The sequence below is a fragment of the Protopterus annectens genome, chromosome 13.part0, assembly GCF_019279795.1.
Source record: "Protopterus annectens isolate FY-2018-M chromosome 13.part0, PAN1.0, whole genome shotgun sequence".
Lineage (NCBI taxonomy): Eukaryota > Metazoa > Chordata > Ceratodontiformes > Protopteridae > Protopterus > Protopterus annectens.
This window is the reverse complement of record NC_056747.1, coordinates 1,227,431,036-1,227,450,365: the sequence shown is the minus strand read 5'-3', so window position 1 is coordinate 1,227,450,365 and position 19,330 is coordinate 1,227,431,036. Positions and strand designations below refer to the sequence as shown.

General features: G+C 38.9%; 1 protein-coding gene across 1 annotated transcript in view; it reads left to right on the top strand.

Moving 5' to 3' along the window:
* Nucleotides 1-2,190: 2,190 nt before the first annotated feature.
* NSF (N-ethylmaleimide sensitive factor, vesicle fusing ATPase) overlaps nt 2,191-19,330 on the top strand; it is a 1,516,106-nt gene continuing 1,498,966 nt past the window's right edge. Inside the window, exon 1 of the mRNA XM_044055231.1 lies at nt 2,191-2,321. Within this exon, the coding sequence (XP_043911166.1) occupies nt 2,310-2,321 (12 nt within the window). The 5' untranslated portion in view covers nt 2,191-2,309. The remainder of the gene's footprint in view (nt 2,322-19,330) is intronic.

Here is a 19,330-nt window from a genome sequence, read left to right as displayed (position 1 = left end):
TGCTTGACATGTATGGGAAGTCTATTCCATAGCATGGGCAGTCTCTGGGTTATGAACCTGTCCCTCCAGCATGTTCTCTTGATTGTGGTAATGAGGTTGAGGTCTCTGGAGCGTGTGGTGCAGAGGGAGTGGGATTTCTTCAGCTGTAGCATTTCTAACAGAGTTGGGTCACACATGGCTTTGTAAGTCAAGCAGAGTTCACTTCTAAGTGGGTGATACGAGACAAGAGAATAGTTGGAGTTTTTTTTTTAGTCTGTCCATACAGGACAAATGTTCAAGGCCTTGGATCCTCTTTGTGATGTACTTTTGCGGCCATTCCAGTTGTTGCAGGTGTTTAGTGAAGTACAAGCCAAATGGGGCATTGTACTCAATGATTGGCCTAATGAGGGAAGAGTAGAGGGAGACAATGACCTCTTTCTTCCTGGCTGCAAAACCCTTAGTAATGAGATACATAGAAGGACTTTCTGACCACAGTGGAAATGTGGTGGTCAAAAGAGAGGTTGCTGTCAACCTGTGTTCCCAGATCTCTTATAACACCTTCTGTGTTCAGTGGACTACCATTGATGTGGTAATTCACGGGAACCATGTTTTTCCCAAAGGGGATGACACTTTTTTTGGCATTGAGCTTAAGGCCATGGTTCTGACACCAGTTGTTGGTCTCAGTGAAGCCTTTCTGTAGGATGTCAACATCACTTGGGGAGTTAATATTAGCTCTCAACTTGCAATTGTCTGCGAACTTTGTCAGCCAGAGTCCCTTCCTGTTGGCCTGAACTTCAGAGAAGTAGATACCAAACAGGAGAGGACCCAGGACCGAACCCTGTGGGACTCCACTCGTGACTGGTCGGCAGTCTGACTTGGAGTCAGCTACTTTCACACTGTGGGTTCTACCTGTGAGCCAGTGTGCAACCCACCTATTGATATAGGGGTTGATGCCTAACTTAGTGATTTTTTTTGGAATGGTATCAAAGGCCTTGGCCAGATCAAGGTAGGCTGTATGAACCACCTTGCCTTCATCTACAGCTCTGATGACTGACTCAAAGAAGTTGACCAAGTTGAAGAGGCATGATCAACCCTTCACAAAACCAAACTGTGTGTGGGATCTAGAGTTTGGAGATTCCCTATATCCTTGTTTATTAGGTCCATGATGATGTGTTCCATAGTTTTGCATATCAGACTTGTCAGGCTAATGGGGCGATAGTTCCCAGGGTCTGTAGTCGCTCCTCCTTTGTGGAGAGGGATGACTGTAGCAGTGCGCCATTCGGTAGGGACAAAGCCTGAGGTGAGGCTGTGATTACACAGGACACACAAGTGAGGTCATTAGTATATACCACGACTGACCACGTTATTTCGGCCAGCCACACCGTGTTGCTGTGTTTTCTGAATTACACACACCCTGTGCGTAGCCACCTGTCATGCAAATTTGCTTACTGCCATGCATCAAAGTTTTCTGAATCCAGCAGACATTCCCAAACCCTTTCATCTTTTACAACACAACTGTATAATTACCTAAAGGAAAACCCCATCTTCTCCTACAGTTTAATTGAACTCTATGGTTGCTTTTCTCTTTACAGAATGACTCTAGTTCTGTGTAGGTACCTGAAACCTGCTTGTAGTTTATAGAACTTTCATTTCCTCACTTTTGTTTCAAAGGAATGGGAAAAACATTCACTTTTTTAAACTTGACTTCTTACCTAAGTTGCACAGGAATTTGTCTACAGGTGCATGGCATAACACAAACAGAGAAATTTGTAGTCAGGAGCTTAGACTGCAGAGAGGTAGAGAAGTCACACTGATTCACAGCTTCTTCTAATGTAGACATGCATGTCAGAGCAATTAGATTAGTCAATTGTCTTTTGACAAATGTACAGAAAGTAATATCACTGTATTGAAATGCTAGGCTTTAACGAACAGATAAAATGCGCTTAGTTGCTAGAAACTTAACCAGGAATCTCGTAACAAGGCTATACGTTTTTTAACACGGGACACATAGAGTTTACTGCCTCAGCTTCCTACTACGGTTTAAAGTAAAGCGTAAACACAAACTTCCGGTTTTCCAGCTCACATTAAAGTTGGTTCTCTCTCTAGCCTTGAAAGCTTCCTATCGACTTGTCACCACTACGAGCAAGCGCACAGCAGTTCAGCGGCTTCCGGTTCAGTAAGTAGTGGTGACGTGGATGACGACATAATATCACATGGTACTACCTTCCTCCTCTGAGACATCAACGAGCTTGAGCATATGTATTTGTGGTAGTCTCAAGCTATTGCTGCTTCCATTGAGTTAGTTATAGAGCGGCTGCTGAAGGTTGAACATGGCGGCCCGGGTAAGTGAGGGGTATAAGGGGTAATTGTCTGATGACACTTGTCACTTCCGTTGCAGGCATTTAGTTTCTAGGAACTCCGTGGTCTGCATGGGGTGATGTTGGGGTGGAACAGATTGATGGTTTCAACAAGGTTTTATGTGTCATTAGTGGCATCGCACATTCATGCCTATGTTCCACCTCATCGGGTAAGCTGTGTGTGAACTTATTAACCCTCATTGTCCACCTTCATTTAAGCGGATTTAAAGGACAGATAATGGGGGCCAGCGAGAGGACTGCAGATCTCTAAAGCTGCCACTGTCACAGTAGAATGGTCAGCAATGCAGTCATTTGGACAGCTCATCTTTGTACTCAGTCTCCACACCTCCGAATGCATATTGGCTTCAGGGGTCTTTTCATATTTCATTACGAGTGTGATTTAAAAATATGTAGAGCTCTGCGGTACATTTTACTTAACCAGGTAGTGCGGTTCCCTCACTTGTGTGTATTACATTAAAGTAGTAGCACTCGATTTGCTATATTGTAAAGGTGATGGTTATGGAATGAACAGTAACAGAAATTAAATTATGTTTTTCTTGTTTGATTTCCCATTTTTATTTTTCAAAACTGGTGCTTGTTGAGATTGGAACTCTGAGAGTGTGCCCTGGCTAAACTTGTAAAGACCTATATCTGTCTGAATTTGCTAACAGTTGGGTCAGAAGATGTAGAACAGAATGTACATACATGCACATATGTGTGCTTGTGGGTGTAGGCGCATATATTTACGTGTGTGTGTGTGTGTGTGTGTGTGTATATATATATATATATATATATATATATATATATGTGTGTGTGTATATACACACACACACATATGTACGTGTGCTTATCAATATATAGTCATTTATATGCACATCCACATGCATATGTATGTACATCCATCCACAACCTCTTTTTTTCTCATTTTTGCACATAGAGGTGCATGAAAATTTCTCCCTTTATTATTAAAGACAATCTGGTATATATGTGACTTGTGTTTATGTTCTAGTTTAGTGTCTGAAGTATACAAAGTAGTACAACAGTTCTTTCCTTTGGTTATTCCTTTTCGGATCATAACTTGATAGAAGTACATATATCAAGAGATTATATTTCACGCATCAGTTTCATAGTTAATAGTTTTTAAGGTAGCCTGGCCTTTAAAATGCAAGCATACCACTCAAGTCTTGTTTTGACTCAGACTCTTTTCTTTGCTTTTCTAGACTGATTATGGATACTGTGTGTTTTATTCTTTTTCTTTCTTAATTGCTGTGCATTTACATCATCTGTTCCCTGAATTTTCTTGTACCCTAGGTATGTTCATTCAATAGGTTTCTTTTTTATTCCAGTACCGCAAGTCATTTGCCTAGTGGCATATGGAGTTGGTATTGCTTATAGGCATATCTGTTTTGCATTCAGAGAAGATAGGTAGTGCAAGTGATCTTGTGTTATTTTCAAGCTTGTATGGTCACAGTAAGGGCGGGAGCTGAGTAGAACAGGGTAAACAGTGCATCAGAAAATGTGTAAGAGATGTGCCACACTGGAGGAAAGATTGATGAATGTATAGACAGACACAGAGAATAATAAGGTTTACTATGACAGCACATTCAGAAAAAGGTATGAAGCTATGCAAGATCAATGGTATATTAGATTTTTAAGGTTTGGATAGGTAAGGGTTATAAATTGCAGCATAGAAGTAATATGTAGGGTGTTTTTCCACAGAGGGGATGGTGATTCTGAAAATGCTGAAGTCTGACGCATTGTCTGGATTCCATAACATGTGACCAATGTGATGCATTCTAATGAAGTAGGTCCTGGTTACCCAGAACCTCTAGATTATTATCACATGATGAGCTCATAGCCGCCGTTAGGCATAGGCCAGCTAGGCGACCGCCTAGGGCGCCGGTCTAGCAGGGGCACTTTTCTAGTATTTATTTGATGTAGTTAGACCAGAATAGAGGCACCAGGTAGTGTGGTGGGGGTGCCGTGGAGCCCTTTTGCCTAGGGCACCAGTTGACCTAAGGCCACTGCTGGATGGGCTAATCATTTTTACCTGGTGTTCTAGTCTACACATCTAAGCGAAATGGTTTCCTGGGACTATTAATGCTTTAATATGTAGAAAATTGCAAACCGATACAAGATGAGGACTTCTGGATCCCCGTTCTGAAAAAACAGCATATGCTACCATGTAATTGTCATAGCTAGCATTCTCTTGTACTATGGGATGGGTTGCTGAACTTTCTGTTTTTGTCCCCAAAGTCTGGTGATTTGTACATACTTAGTGATTTAAATATGTCATGAGCTTTTGCCGTCCTTATCAGCGATTTACCTTTTGGTGATAATGCTTGTATGTTCCTGAATATCATTTTGTGAATTATGCTGCTTTTCATGCATAATGTTTGCTTTTTAAGTATTGGAATCTTTTGTGTTTTCATTACTTCTCTTCCTCCTGAGTGTATGTGTTACGGGCAGTCTGTTTCTCTTTTGTGTATTTTTTGCTTCATATTTAACTATCTTAATTTTTTTAACTGCCTCCATGCAGTGTCTGTTAGCTGAATTAGTATTGCATAGTGACTGTCTTTAGCTTTCCTACATGTGTTCTGTGTGAGGGAGTTTCAACTGACAGTGAGGATGATGTTGTAGTAGTAGTAGTAATAGTTCGTTTTCTACAATATTCTTAGCATAGTAATCTGTGCTTGTGCATTTTTTTTTTGTCATGGAATTGATGTTTCTGTAGTGAATGCATTATTGTCAAACTGCTTTACTACAGTATCCATGCGGAACTAACATATGCAATCCTAGTCTTTGTAAGCAGCTTTATATATGTCATGAGTTGGTTTGAGTATAAGTAGCTGTTAAGGCTGAACCCGTGTTGAGGTATTGTTGGGTCTAGTCGTTATAGCTTAGCTTAAGTGCACCAAATGAAAAGAGGTTGGTTTCAGTCCTTTCAGTGCAGCATTAGCCTTTTAGCAAAAAAAGCTCGACCTTGTGCATCAAGTCTGTTGCTGTCATTGAGAATGCAAAATGACTAGTTGGCTCCATCTGAAAAGAATAGTGCATTGTGGCGAAATTTTGCTAGTATTCCTGTTAATGAAGTTGAATAAAACATAACGTTAGTACTCTTAACAGCTGTAGATGGCCATTTTGGGCTGTTTGAATGGATAGATATTTTCCAATCTTGGGGAAGAATTGGTAGCCTCAGATGATGTAAAATATTTTTATTATGTTAGGTGAAGAACATGGATGTGAGTGTACAAGTGACTTTTTTGATGAAATGATCTGCATCAGATGTCAAAAGGATGAATGCAAAGAGCACAGTGCCTTTTCCCATCAGTTAAATATTTGAATCTGCAGGTTTGAGACTGAAGCTGACATGCAGGCAGGTTGAGTGGACACATTTCTTTTTTAGTAATCCTTCTAATTATAAGGGATGACATGTCATGCCAATTACTGCGTCATTTTTACATTTTCTGAGGCAGGGGGTTTGGGCTTTTTTCTCTACTCACTTGACCTGCTCAGTATTATTTACAAAATCTGTGGACGACCTGAGATTTGCTTAAGAGTCTATATCAGCATAGTGCAAGAGCGTTAGAATTGTAGCCATAAGGTGGGTTATTATTGTGTAAACCTGAAAACCCGTCATTTCCTATTTCCATACACTGTGATACTGAACAGGTTGTTTAATTTACTTGCTCTCCAGTGTCATCCCGTAAAAAAAAAAAAAAAAAAACAGAAGAAAAAAAAAAACTCTAGCCTCAATGAGCCATTTTATTAAGGGAACTTAATAATGTAACGCAGTCCCATATGTACAGGTAGCGATTAGCAGTCGTACTGCTTTATAGTTGTGCTATACCTTGCAGTGCATTGGGATGACTGCAGTAAAATTTAATTTGTGTGCATTTTTCAAGTTGGTCACCTTCTCCTTTTGTCAGAACTACTGTATTATCTTCTGCGAAGGTTGTTACTGTGTCAATTCAACAGCCCAGTAGTACATTATGCCCTTCTTACCTTCTTCCAGCCACTTCCTAAGAGGATACTGTGCTGATTTGGGTGCTTCCACATCTTATTTCAGCAGCTAACCTTCACATTTTAACAGTATTTGTTAGTATGTGTGAGTTCCCGCTAAGGTAAGAGACTCTGAATTCAACTAGCATTACTAGCCTTTGATGCTGCAGCAATCAAGGCACCTAAAAAGAGATTTTTTTTTTGTATTTTTAAAGACCTTCCATCTGCCCTAAATGTCGTAACAGCCTTTTAATTAATGATTCCATCTCTGAGTGGAACATTTTGCAGAGTTGGCAAGCCTCCACAGTGTGAATGGGTGTACCCCTTCGACATATTGCCTTCAGCATTCGTTTGTACTGGATTTATTCAAATGTTGTGCTCAGTTTGGGGTTTAAAAGTATCTGTCCACCTCTTTTAATGGACATTTACTCTACTTGGTAGAAGCCTTTGATTACAAAGCTGTACCCCCAGATGTGTTTGCTTTGGCCTTTCAAAATATATAGGTCATATTTCCTTTCCTGTTTTAATTGGGCTCATGTTTTGGGTCAATCGCGAAGTTGCACTTGTCTGCAGTCATTTGAGAAATTGTACCTTTAACATGTTGCATATGCTGTCTGTGTGTATCTGTATGAGATCGAGGAGATTTGCCTTCCTCCCTTTTTTTGCCCCTTTCCAGCTTGTTCATCTGTGCCTCTCCTTACTCTTACATTTCCTGTTCTACAGCATCACCCACGTGGGTGGAGGCCTTCCCTCTCTAGGGAGGAGCTTCTTTCTGTAATTATATTTTGTATATGTTTGTTGAGGAGGGGGTGAGAGCTGAGTGCTGGCTGGCCATGATCATTCGATAGCTTGAATTTTTGCTTTTCCTGATTTTTCTCTTTCTGTTACTGTTGTTAAGTGCGGTGACTTGTCTTCTCCATTAGGCTAGTAATGTGAGTACATGCTTAACTGCTTGATTCATTGCTATAGTGTCTGAGCTTTCCTCACCAAATGTAGCACTTCCTTGAGTTATTTTGTGTAGCTGCACACATTTAGAAATTTGACCGGTATCATTCTTACTGAGGACTGAACTCCAACTTATCTTTGGGAAAGTTAAGCCAACTTCAACATTCACTGTTCTCTCTGCCAGTTTGTCTCTTTCAGCACTTGAGCCTGCAAGTGAAACCCAGCTCACTGAGACTGCAGTCGGGGCGCAATCCATTTGCACTATGTATAATTTCATGGACATCTGTCTTAGTGTCCCACTAGGACTTGACGCTTTCCTAGATTTTAAAATCTTTATAGGGTCAGTTATCTTTTCTGCTGGGGAAGGAAAAATGTATTGACATTTTGAACGCTTTCATTGGCAGTGCCCACCTCAGTATTCTGTAGAACAGACACTAGTTAAGTTTTGTCTTATTACCTCAGGGCATATGGCTCACTCATCTTTTTGCAGTAGTTGAGATAATTCTCCAAACTAGTTGTTTTCTGAATGATGTAACACATCTTACCTGTTTCTATTTTTTTTTTTTTTTATATATTTTTCGGTATGAGTCAGTAAGTCAAGATCATTTCTGTCTTTTCTCATGCTCATAACAAAGCCTATGCCGGTATATTGCTTCCTTTTTTTCTTTAGTATACTTTGCATTTTAACTGATATGGATGCTGTGTCCCTTGTCTACTGAGAATGTTGCATCCTCTGAACAAATACATCCTTTAAAGCCACTGTTCTACTGTGTACAGTGGCTATAAAAAGTGAACACACCCCTGTTAAAATGCCAGGTTTTTGTGATATAAAAAGAGCCCACAATAAATCCTTTCAAAACTTTTCCCACCTTTAATGTGACCTATAGCCTGTACAATTGAAAAACAAATACATTTCGGAGGGACGCCCAGTTCTTTGCAGCATCACTGGCATCCCATATTTCTCCACTTTTTGATGACTGTCTTCACTGTGTTCCATGGCATAGGCAATGCTGTGGAAATTATTTTGTACCCTTCTCCTGGCTGATACTTTTCAACAATGAGATCCCTTTGATGCTTTGTTAGCTCTCTGTGAACCATGGCTTTTGCTGTAGCAGGCAACTGAGTAAATGTCAGGAAACTCCTACTAGGACAGCTGAACTTTATTTGGGGTTATCAGAGTCTCTTTAATTGATGGGCAGGTGTGTACCCAAGAAGACTGAATGCTGCAATTAAATCAAAAGGTGCTTCAACAAAGTATTAATTTAAGGGTATGCACAGCTATGCTACCAGTTTACTGTATGTTTTTTATATTTTCCTCTAACAGATTTGTTTATTTTTCAGTTGAATTGTACAGGTTATAGGTCACATGAAAGGAGGGAAAAGTTTTGCAATTATTTATTGTGGTCTCATTTTTTATATCACAAACACCTGACATTTTAACAGAGGTGTGTACACTTTTTATATCCACTGTACATAGTTTTGGCATTGAAAAGAATAGAACAGTCACTCCTGATTGCCTTGTTAGTTTCAGGCCTTCCTCTTTCATTTTAGGATTAACATTGCTATTTGCCCCTGTAAAATCCTGAAAACTGTTATCCATGGTTTAATGATGGGCTTCACCGTTTAGCTGTGAAGCTTTCATTTTCCATGTTTTCTTTTTCATTGAGTTCTCTCCTCTTCAACTCAAGTGTAAACCTGAATGATCAGGTGCTGTATTGAAGAGCATCATGCATAGGGATCCTCTGAGAGAGCTACATGTTTCCCAGAAGGAAGTGTAGGATAAGCATAAAGTTGCATGGTGTAGTTTGTTAAATCACTATCTCCTCTGTAAAGCTCCTTTTGAAAAAAACTATACATACTGTTTATGTTCTGTTTAATATGGGAGCTGTCGCTGCTTGACTCTGGTGACGTTTCTAGTGAGAGGTAAGCTGTTATTGCCATTGCAAGGCCTCTTATTTGAATTGTTTATATTAATAAGCATATGCCTCCCCTGCTCTGTAAACAGTTTGTTGTCATTTCAACCTTTTATGTAACCTTTCTTTGTTACTAGCATTTCTGGGTCCTTTACCCTCTTTTCCCGAATAGCTTATCTTTTAAACCCAGCCTTGATTTCCTTTTCTATTTTCCTTTTGAATGAGGTTTTTTTTTTTTAATGGAAACAAATGTTTGTCTTTTTTTGTATATATTTTAAATCTTTGTTTTTTGAACATTGAGTTTAGATCTTTAAGAAAGGTGTAGTTTGACGTTGCTACAAGTTGTCTTCAGCACATGGCCCTAGCATCTTTCCCAGGCCTTCATATTATTTTACCTATTGGACCCAGAAGTGACCTGTAAACTGTCGTGTAATGTGAACCTGAGTAGCATGTCAAGGATTAAGACAAACCAGTGAAGCACGCTGCTGTCCATTTCTGTTAATTACTCTTGGTCTGACTTCATATCTGTAGTGTCTGTCATCTGGATCGTACATCCATACCAGACTTGCACAGTGATGGTTGTATGCTGTGTACTCCTTTGTTATCAGTGTCATCAAATTGGTTACTTTTAACTTGCCCATCATCTTTTTAATTTCATAACTGATTTTTTTCTTGTGTATATTTTATTATTTAAGCCACCTGCTAGAAAAAGGAAGGGTAACTGGAGAGTTAAGAGCTCATTTCCAGTTTTCTAGCATTTATGGTGTTCCCTTTTCACTTGATGTTTCCTACATTATTGGCAGTTTCCCTGCTTTTGTATTCAAGCCTAAGCACTGAAAACCCCAAGTAAAGTGTACTTCAGTTTTTAACTGTTTTAGATTTATGAGGGAGTGGCAATACCCCCAAACAAGTATTTACATTGTACAACTATTGACATTTACATTGTATAGGATAAGATAGTTGATCATGAAAAATATCATTAAAAAAAATCATCTTTTTTGCAGAGGGAAGCCTCCTTGCACCATCCACACCCCCTGATAAATATATGTACCATCTTAGCAATCGCACTACAGTGGGGAAGGGGCAGGTTTTCCCGTTCCCCACTAATTCATGATCTTACTTTGGAAATGCTGTTAATATTTAGTCAACTGTACCAGCTTTTCCAGTGTTCGACTAAATGTTTTCTCGATTAAACAAAGATTGTGTGTGTGTGTGTGTGTGTGTGTGTGTGTGTGTGTGTGTGTGTGTGTGTGTGTGTGTGTGTGTGTGTGTGTGGCAAGAGAGAGAGACACACACACTTGCAATGAGAGAGAGACGTATGTATCTTAGGTTCTAAAGCTGATTCTAGAACATTCCTAGAAAACTGAGTAGCATGTTATCAAATGTAGTCCACCGATTACCTGTTTTTAGATGTGGTAGTTCATTTAAGACGGTTAACTACTGAGGCACAGTCTGGAGAGTGAAAAATTTAGGTGTGCGAATTTTAATTGAGTTACAGCTAGAGAATGATTCACTGGCTAGAACTGAAGTTCACAAAGTGAAGCACTGTGATGATTTCTTCCACAGTGCTGTTTAGCAGACTAGCAACCATGTTGAGTATTTGGTCTAGTTTTTTGTTTAGAGAAGAGATCTGTGCACAGGTGAGTGAGTGTAGTAAGGTTAGGAAAAACATTTACAATAGTGGTGGAGAGTGTGCAAAAGAATCTGTAGATTGTGTCTAGTTTGCCTTTTTTTGCTTCTTTTTTTCCTTGAGATAAGATTTGCTACATATTTATCAAATTTCAATTGATTGTTATTACGATGGTCATGTGTTTAACATATTTTGCTGTTTTCTGTGGAGGATTGTTCAAGTAAGGTGATGTTAATGGACTGTAGGGAGAGAGAGATAGGTTGTGTGATAAATTAGTGTGTGATTCAATCCTGGCTCTGTGACACAGTGGGATGGAGCCCTGACTGTGACCCTGATGACTGGGATTTGATTATAGCAGCTGTGGTACTGAAGGATCCAGGTGAGGAGGAAGCAGAGGAGTGAAGGGCCATGGTCTACTCCACTCCATTGAGGGCGTGGAGGGTTGTGTGAACTTGTGAGACCTGGGGAAAACTACTGCTAAGAACTTTGGGTGGATGAGCAGGGCTTCTCAGAGGAAACTCCCTTTGCAAAAGTGAGTGAACAGCCTTTGTGGTCAGACCATTGCTCACCCCATCGTTTGCCAGGTGCACATGCGAGTAGTAAGGCTTAATAGTAAAAATGTCAAACTGTCCCTGATAGCTGTCTAAACAATGGCCACTCCGGCTCAACCGTCACCCTAGTGATAGGGAATGAATGGGCTTGTTGACTGGGAGGGGGAGGATGATCAGCAAACAGCGAAGGCAAAAAGAATTAGAACAAAAATGTCAGTGCTGGAGGCAGAGTAAATAACAGTGCTTGGCAAGGTTATGCTTGGGAAAGAGCAGTACAGATTTTGTTTTGTTAGCCTTGTGATAAAGACTCATAATGTTAAGCCAGCACTGTAAAGACCAAAAGCTGTTTAGTACTGACAGCAAAGGGAGTGAATTCAGACAGTAAGATGGTGGTATTATTTGCAAATTGTATAAAAACAATGGACTTGCCTCTTTTGTATTGGGTGTGAGAGACTGAGAGATGTCCCTGCTATCTTCTGTGTCAAGTAGCTGCTTGAAAGTTTTTTTTAAATAGCCCTTTTGGAAGTGGCTCGAGCGCTTGCTGGAGCTGGTATGGTGGGTGAGGCAAGCAATGTGGCTGTTTGCCTATATTCAGAGGAAGGCTTGGGAATACATGACAGTGGTGCTTGTTCTTGTATCCCTGATGGACACTGGAGACCCAACAGGAAAACTGACTACTGGATGGGGGTAGGGGTGTCGTGAATGTTATGTCTTTCATGTACGTTTGAGATACACCTTTGCTGTTACCTGTTGGGCCTTTTCCTGGGCATGTGCTATGTTGTGAGGTTAGGACTTTCTGGTCTTGAGTAAATGACCGTTTCACTTTCCATTGCTCACCTCTCTCTCCTTATTGAGCTTGTTGCAGATATATTCAACAACATGGCAGTGAGAGTGCTATATTTTGTTTTAACACCTTTATTGAATTATCCCTTAAGATATAAACAAACATACATTTATGTAAAAGAAAACAAACAATATTAACATATTTCTAGTTACAAACATTATCCACCACACTTTTTTATTTTGTACAACTGTCATAAAGCCAACATTATATAAATTGCTTAATTCCTGCCTTCCCTTAAATCTCACCCTCCTCCTCTGAAACATTATTCTGCATATATTATTCCCATAGATTCCAATTTTTCTATGTAATTTGCCAGTGCTCTTTTTCTAAAGATCCAACTTCCAGTTCTTTTATCTTTGTTTACAGTATTCAGTACTTCAAATCCAGATGGTTTAGACTTTGAATTCCATTTCCTAGTAATTGCTTTTTTGGCAGCCACCAGAATTGAACACTTAACAAGGCCTTACTATCTCTAGGCAATTCAGATAATGTATCCCAGCTCAGAAAAATCATTTTCTTAGTAACATCCATTTGCTCACCCAGTATTACTTATGGTGTACTTTGTAGGGAATTTTTGAAGTCTTTGAACTTACTACACTCCCATAACATATGTTCCCAGTTAGTTACCTCATTCTTCTCCCTCACACCTCCAACATTTGCCATCTACCTGAGGAGCAACTCTTTGGCGTTTGCTTGGAGTATAAAAATACCTGTGCAAACATTTGAAGTAAAAATCTTAAATCTTCTAGACTGCGTTGCATACGTGCGAGCTATACATATGTCCTCCCACTATTTCCTTGTGAGTTGCTTACCCAGTCTCTTCCCAGTCTTCTGTAATCTCTTCTGATTGATTCCTATAGTTATCATGCAGTATATTATATGCCCTACTAATTATCCATCTTTAACAGCAGCTTCTGTTCTAGATTCAAGTTAAAAACTCTACCAGAGCAGGTCTTTCACTTAGGATTCCTTTTATCCATTTCTCTTTGTGTATACTCTGGTATCAATCCCTGACATGGAAGGTAGTCTGTAGCCTGCAGTCCAAATGCCTTGTAGGCCTCTTCCCATTCTATTACCTTTCCCTCTCTTATTTGCTCCCATTACTTTGGTTCTTTTACCAGTTTTCTTCAATAAATTCCAGCCCCCATCTTGCTTCTCTGTACACCTAATTGCAGTCATCCCTGTTAGCAAAATTTCCATGCTGCATTTTCATGTTGGCTTAGTTCTTGGAATACTTTATGCTACTTTGAGTATAATATTCTGTGTGGCTGTTATTCTTCTTAAGGATCTGCATACAAAATCCTAATCTCTCCTTATTTCTTGAATTTCCCCCATTTCATAATGGTCCCATGTTTTAGTCTGACACCACTGTGTATGAAGGATATTAGGTTCTTAGGTAGTAACTAGGCATGTGGTCCAGGAGGCAGTTGAGGAGCCTAGATCAGTTTCCAAATTGTCCCTAAGCACTGTCTGGTTAAGTGCCATGCTCAGGAACATACAGCAGGCACAAAGCATCATAGAAACTGATGGGTTATATCACATGGGATCACCCATTACCAACAGTTCAAAAGATAGATGCTATAAAACTGGATATAGTGGTCCAAGGAAAAGAAGACAAAAGTAGCATTGATCATTGAAATCGTCACACCCAGTGACTACAGTGTCTTGCGTACAGAGAGACAAAGTCATAAAATACCAGGATCTGCAGGCAGAAACGAGAGCCATGTGGAAGAAAGATACCTAGACAGTTCCAATAGTAGTAGGAGCAACGGGTCGTATAAAAAATAATTTACAGTCTTATTTAGATATGTTACCAGTGCATGTAACCCCGTACAAATTGCAGAAGTATTCATTACTGGGCACATTGCGGGTGCTGCAAAGAGCACTTTTGGCTGACATCAAAGAGTGAAACAATATTAATTTCATGAACTTTAATTGTACTCTGACTTGGGAATGGGGTCCATTCCCGTCATGGTATTAGAAACCCGAAAGACTTTGAGAAATTAAGCATGCAAATGATAGCTGGGTGACTCGAACACTGTACCAAAGGAAGCAGCTCATTAACAGCTCATAGCCTTAACCCGCTGTGCTAACTGCCAAATTATTAAATTTGAGCTGACAAAATGTTGAAAAAGCTGAAGATGACCACATTTACCCAGTGTTTTTTTTTTGCCCAGGATAAAGTGTGTAATATGCAGCCATTGGTTATTAAATGAAGTTTATAAGCCACCTTTGTGCAAAGGCACTACCAGTGTGTGCTTTTAGGGATATTGACCCTGCTTGACTGAGTTGGCTGATCATTGTTGATATAGGAAAAGCTATGGATTTGGCTCCAGTTTTTGGAGTTATGGAGGAATATTATCTAAGCCATAGACTGCTGTGAGGGAAAGGTTAGTTTGTTTTTCCTTGTATTTTCTTACAATTTGTATTGCTTTATTGCTTTCTTTTATTTTCTGTATTGTGATGTTTTTTCATTATACTGTGTTTTAATTGTATTTTGTTTTCTGTTGTATATTTAATCTGGGAAAGCAACTAGAGATCCTTCATATATTCTTCTAAGTAACCGTATTATTGTATCTGAGAATGCAAATGCTTCCAATACCCTACTCATAAAATCCCATCTTACTGTGTCAAATGTTTCATCTGCATCAAGACCCACCAACAACAGGTGTATTTTTTTACATTGTTTCTCTCCGAATCGTCATCGTTCTATTAATGTTGTCAAATATTTGCTCCTCCTCCAAAAAACGCACTGATCCATATCTATGAATTTTGGCAACATATTTGCCATTCTTTTAGCCAGTATAGACAGAAATACTTAATCCATCCATCCTCAACTCCTTTTTCCGATTTTGCACATGGGGTCCATCCATCCATCCTCAACTCCTTTTTCCGATTTTGCACATGGGGTCGGGTTGTCACTTCAACAGTGACAATCATCTCGAGCCAAGGTTTACACTGCTGGCTGGCCTTGCCACAGTAATCCGTATCACTCACTCGCATGCACACTTGCACCTATGGTCAATTTAGAGTGTTCAGTCCACCTACTGCATGTCTTTGGAATGTGGGAGGAAACCAGAGCACCCAGAAGAAACCCACGTGACCACAGGGAGGATATGCAGACTCCGCACAGAAGGCATCCCAGCTGAGAATCGAACCAAAGAACCTCTTGTTCTGAGGCGACAAAGCTAACCGCTGCACCTTTACGGCCACCCTTTACTTTATAATCTTATACTTTGTAAAAATTATTTATGATATTTTATAATCTTGGTTTAAAATTGAAATGGGCCTATATGAAGCTGTATTTGAAGGATCATTATCATCGCTAGGTATTATGGCCAACACATCTTTTTTTTTTTCCCCAGGATGTTGGTGCTTCTCCTCCTTTTAGTACTGTTAAATAAAACCTTCCAGACCTTTATCACTTTCTTTCCTCCTAGCATTCAAAGTTCAACCAGAATGCCATCTATTCTTGAAGACTTTTCAGCAGATTGGTTATATTTCACCATTTTTATTTTATTCCCTCCTGTCTTAACTGTTAGTTGATGAGCTTTGTCTACCTCTTACCTTGGCATAATTATGTCTTCCATTAATGTTTGCATGTGTACTCTTTTAATTTCCACAATTCTCTGCTTTATACACTTTTTCATAAATTTCATAAGTATCTATCAATCCTCTAGACTAGAGGATCTCTGGCTATTTTTCTTGTTATAGGCTCCCAAAGTTTGGCAACAACCCTTTCAAAGTTGTGTTGCCTAAGTCACTGAAAGTGTTTGTGCTCTAGAGTTATCAAAAAAAACTGTTGCTTAACTGCAGTCTTTCAAACCTATGCATATTATCCAGGTACTCCCTTATTTTCTGTACACTCTGCATTTCTTTATATAATTCAGTCTTTCCTTTTTATCTGTACCTGTGGGACCATTCAGGTTTCAGGATAATACGGACAACATAGTCATCATGATGAAAGGCTGTTGTTCCCACCTATTATACATGACAGTTTGTTTTTTGAATGTGTATTTCCATCTTTTCTGTTACATCCATATACTAATGTTTGGCAGGCTGATTTGTACAGTTGTTCCTTCACATTTCCATTTTTGAACATTTGTCACATTTTTCAAGATGTTTTGTTTTAATGAAAATCCTCAAACAAAACATAAATACAAAACACTCCCATCCCTTTAAATTGGAACAAACGCCCAAAACTACATCTTCAAAAGCTGAAGTTTAACTCTCCAGAAGGGAACAATTGCCCCAGATTTACAGCTGCACCTACCATTCCCATGCTGAAGTGCATTGTGCATTCTGTGGCCTGTGCTCCCTCTTCCACTGGTTGCTGTCTGTTCTTTTCTTATCTCTTTCCCTCCCAGATATGAAAAACAGCCTGTATGCTTTCTGAAGACATTAACTCTCAGCTGTAAGAATACATGCACTGGCTATCTTTACATAAAACTAAATGTACACTATATTCTGTTAACTGCATTAAAGTATTAAGGCTGCTAGGGAGGTTGTTACCTCTTATTCACTTCTCATAATTTCAAATTTAATTTTTTCATTGAACTGCTTGCCGTTATACCTTTACATTTTGCATTTCCCTCAGCAAACAATGCTCAGAATTCTCAAGATTAACTGCTTGCACCTGCAGACAGCTTGTCACCATAGAAATGTATTCGGGATGTCTTTGTAAATTTCACTCAGAAAAGAATGAACAGCTACCCTCAGCTGCAGACATCTTGACTTCACTGAACATCTTCCAGTGGAAAACGAACCTAATATCTTTGCAATTGTATGAAGCTTATCATTTTCCTGGCTTTCATCATTTTTATCTTATATTTAAAGCCTACATGCTTACAAAAACACGTTTTACAGATTAAGCTGCAGGTAGTAATCTGGACATTCACGCTTGTAAAATAACAAAAGAAAATATCCTAATTCTACATGTTATGTAATCTGTGCACTTGTACACACACCACCCCAACCCCAGAAGCTCAAGATCACAGCAAATGAACATTAAACTTGCTTTTGTCCAGCAGTTTTTCTCTTGCTGTAGTTTAATATCTATAACATGTACAAGTCACTGAAAGGATTCCCTACACACTTAAAAATTCCCGACTACACAAAACTGTTTTATTGTGTATAACTTGCAGTTTATACCATGAAATGCTTTTAACAAATACTAAGAACAAAAATTGTTTTACTTACAGTTGGTCTTTCCATTTTATTGTCCTTCCAAACACTAGTGGTATAAAGTGGTGTATGTACTTTACAGTCCACTGCATGTTTAACAAAGTCAATAAAAGTACAGTATTTTTCAGCCACTTTTTATTGCAAAACCATATCTCAAAATGTTATGAGATGTTTTATGATCTTCCATTTATTCACCGATTTCAGAGTTGCTGGTCTTTTTCCTGTTCATCTCCATCTCCCAACACCAGACACTGGTTCAAGTCCAAGGTGCTGCTCATTCTTCTAGTCAACTCTTGTACTTTTTTTCTCTATCTTAATCATTTTCCTTTGTAACATTGGGAAAAGTTTCACTGGCAGATTATCTCTATGAATTTTACCATCAGAAGAACGAGAAGCAGAGTCCCCTTCTGCTTGCTGACTAACCTTTTGTTGGGTAAACTTTTATTTCCTCCTTAGCCTGTTCTGCATCAAAAAAATTGGTTTGATTCTCCAGGAAAAAAGAACTTTGAAGACAGCTACATACTCCAGTTTGAATCTTACACTTGCCTGTCAACATTCCCTGACTACTGGGATAAATTTGCTTCTCTTCTGCTCACTGTACAGTGAAAAACATTTTTCTACAAAACCTTTGCTTTCTCCAGGTTTTAATACTTTGACCTTCTGCTACAATTTTGTCAGGAACAACTCTTAATGTTTGTATGATTGCATCTTTACTAATATATGTCTTGGCTGCTTTCTCATGGCCAGCTTTGGGGCATGCACTCAATATGCCCTTTCAATTAAATTCTGCTGTGGAACCAGTCCAGTTGCTTATTTGTGCTTTCATAAAATTAATAGTGTGTTTCTTCCACTTTCTCTGGTACAGCAGAATATCTCAGTTTTTTTTTGCTTGCTCTGGCTTCTAACTCTACTATTTTTTTTAAACAGTTCTTCTTGAAAAATCTCATATCCAGCCAGCTTTTTCTTTCTGTAGACCTCTGATTTTTTTGCAGTTTTATCATTTCATCTGAATGGCTAGTTAAAACTTTTTCAAGCATTTTATTTGACTTGATATATTCCTTCAATGTTTCATTTGTTTGAACCATCAGTGAGCACGTTTGATTTATTTTTTCCTCTAAATTACTGGAAGCCATCTCTTGAATCAGAGCTGAAGCTTGGACTGCGTTTTGCTGAACAGCTTCAGAATCCTTCCCAGGCAATGTTTTCCTTCACCTTTTCAGGTTGATTTCCTGGCTTTGTATTAGAACATTACCCCACTGCAATTTTCGCGCAGGAATGGGCATGGCCAAAATGATTAACAGGGAAAGCCAGTGTGACGTTGCATGGAAAACACGGCTGAGTAACAAGACATGCAGATTATTCAGTGACGTGGTGAATATTCATTCTCCGACCGTTTTTAACACAGGCTTCATGCTTTCTTTTTTTTTTTTTTTTTTGGTATCTTTAATTATAATTTTGTGCAGTAATTGCTTTTTATGCACCCCTACCTTTCTTTAAACATATATTTCTGGTGATAAAGCAACAAGCAATATTCTGAGTCAGTTGGACAAAGAATAAATTCAGTAAATGCAATAAAAAAGACCTCCCATAAAGGTTGCCACCCGCACCTTCACAGAATTGTAATTTTAAGTCTGTCTAATGCTGTAATAGTTCTTGTACATGCAGCATATCATGAGTTTGCACCCCTGCCCTTTGAAGAATTGTAATTCTCGGTGTAATAACATAGTACTTGTTTATAAATGCAGCATATTCTGTGTTTGCAACAGTGTAATAGTGTAATCCTTTTTTATGACTGCACCATATCCTCTGTTTGTTTGAATAGTTAAATCTGTTTGGATCGGTATAGCATTTGTAAGTACATGTTCTGCCAAATTATTTAGTCTAAGATTTAATATATAAGGGAGAAAAGGCTTTGTAGTGAAATA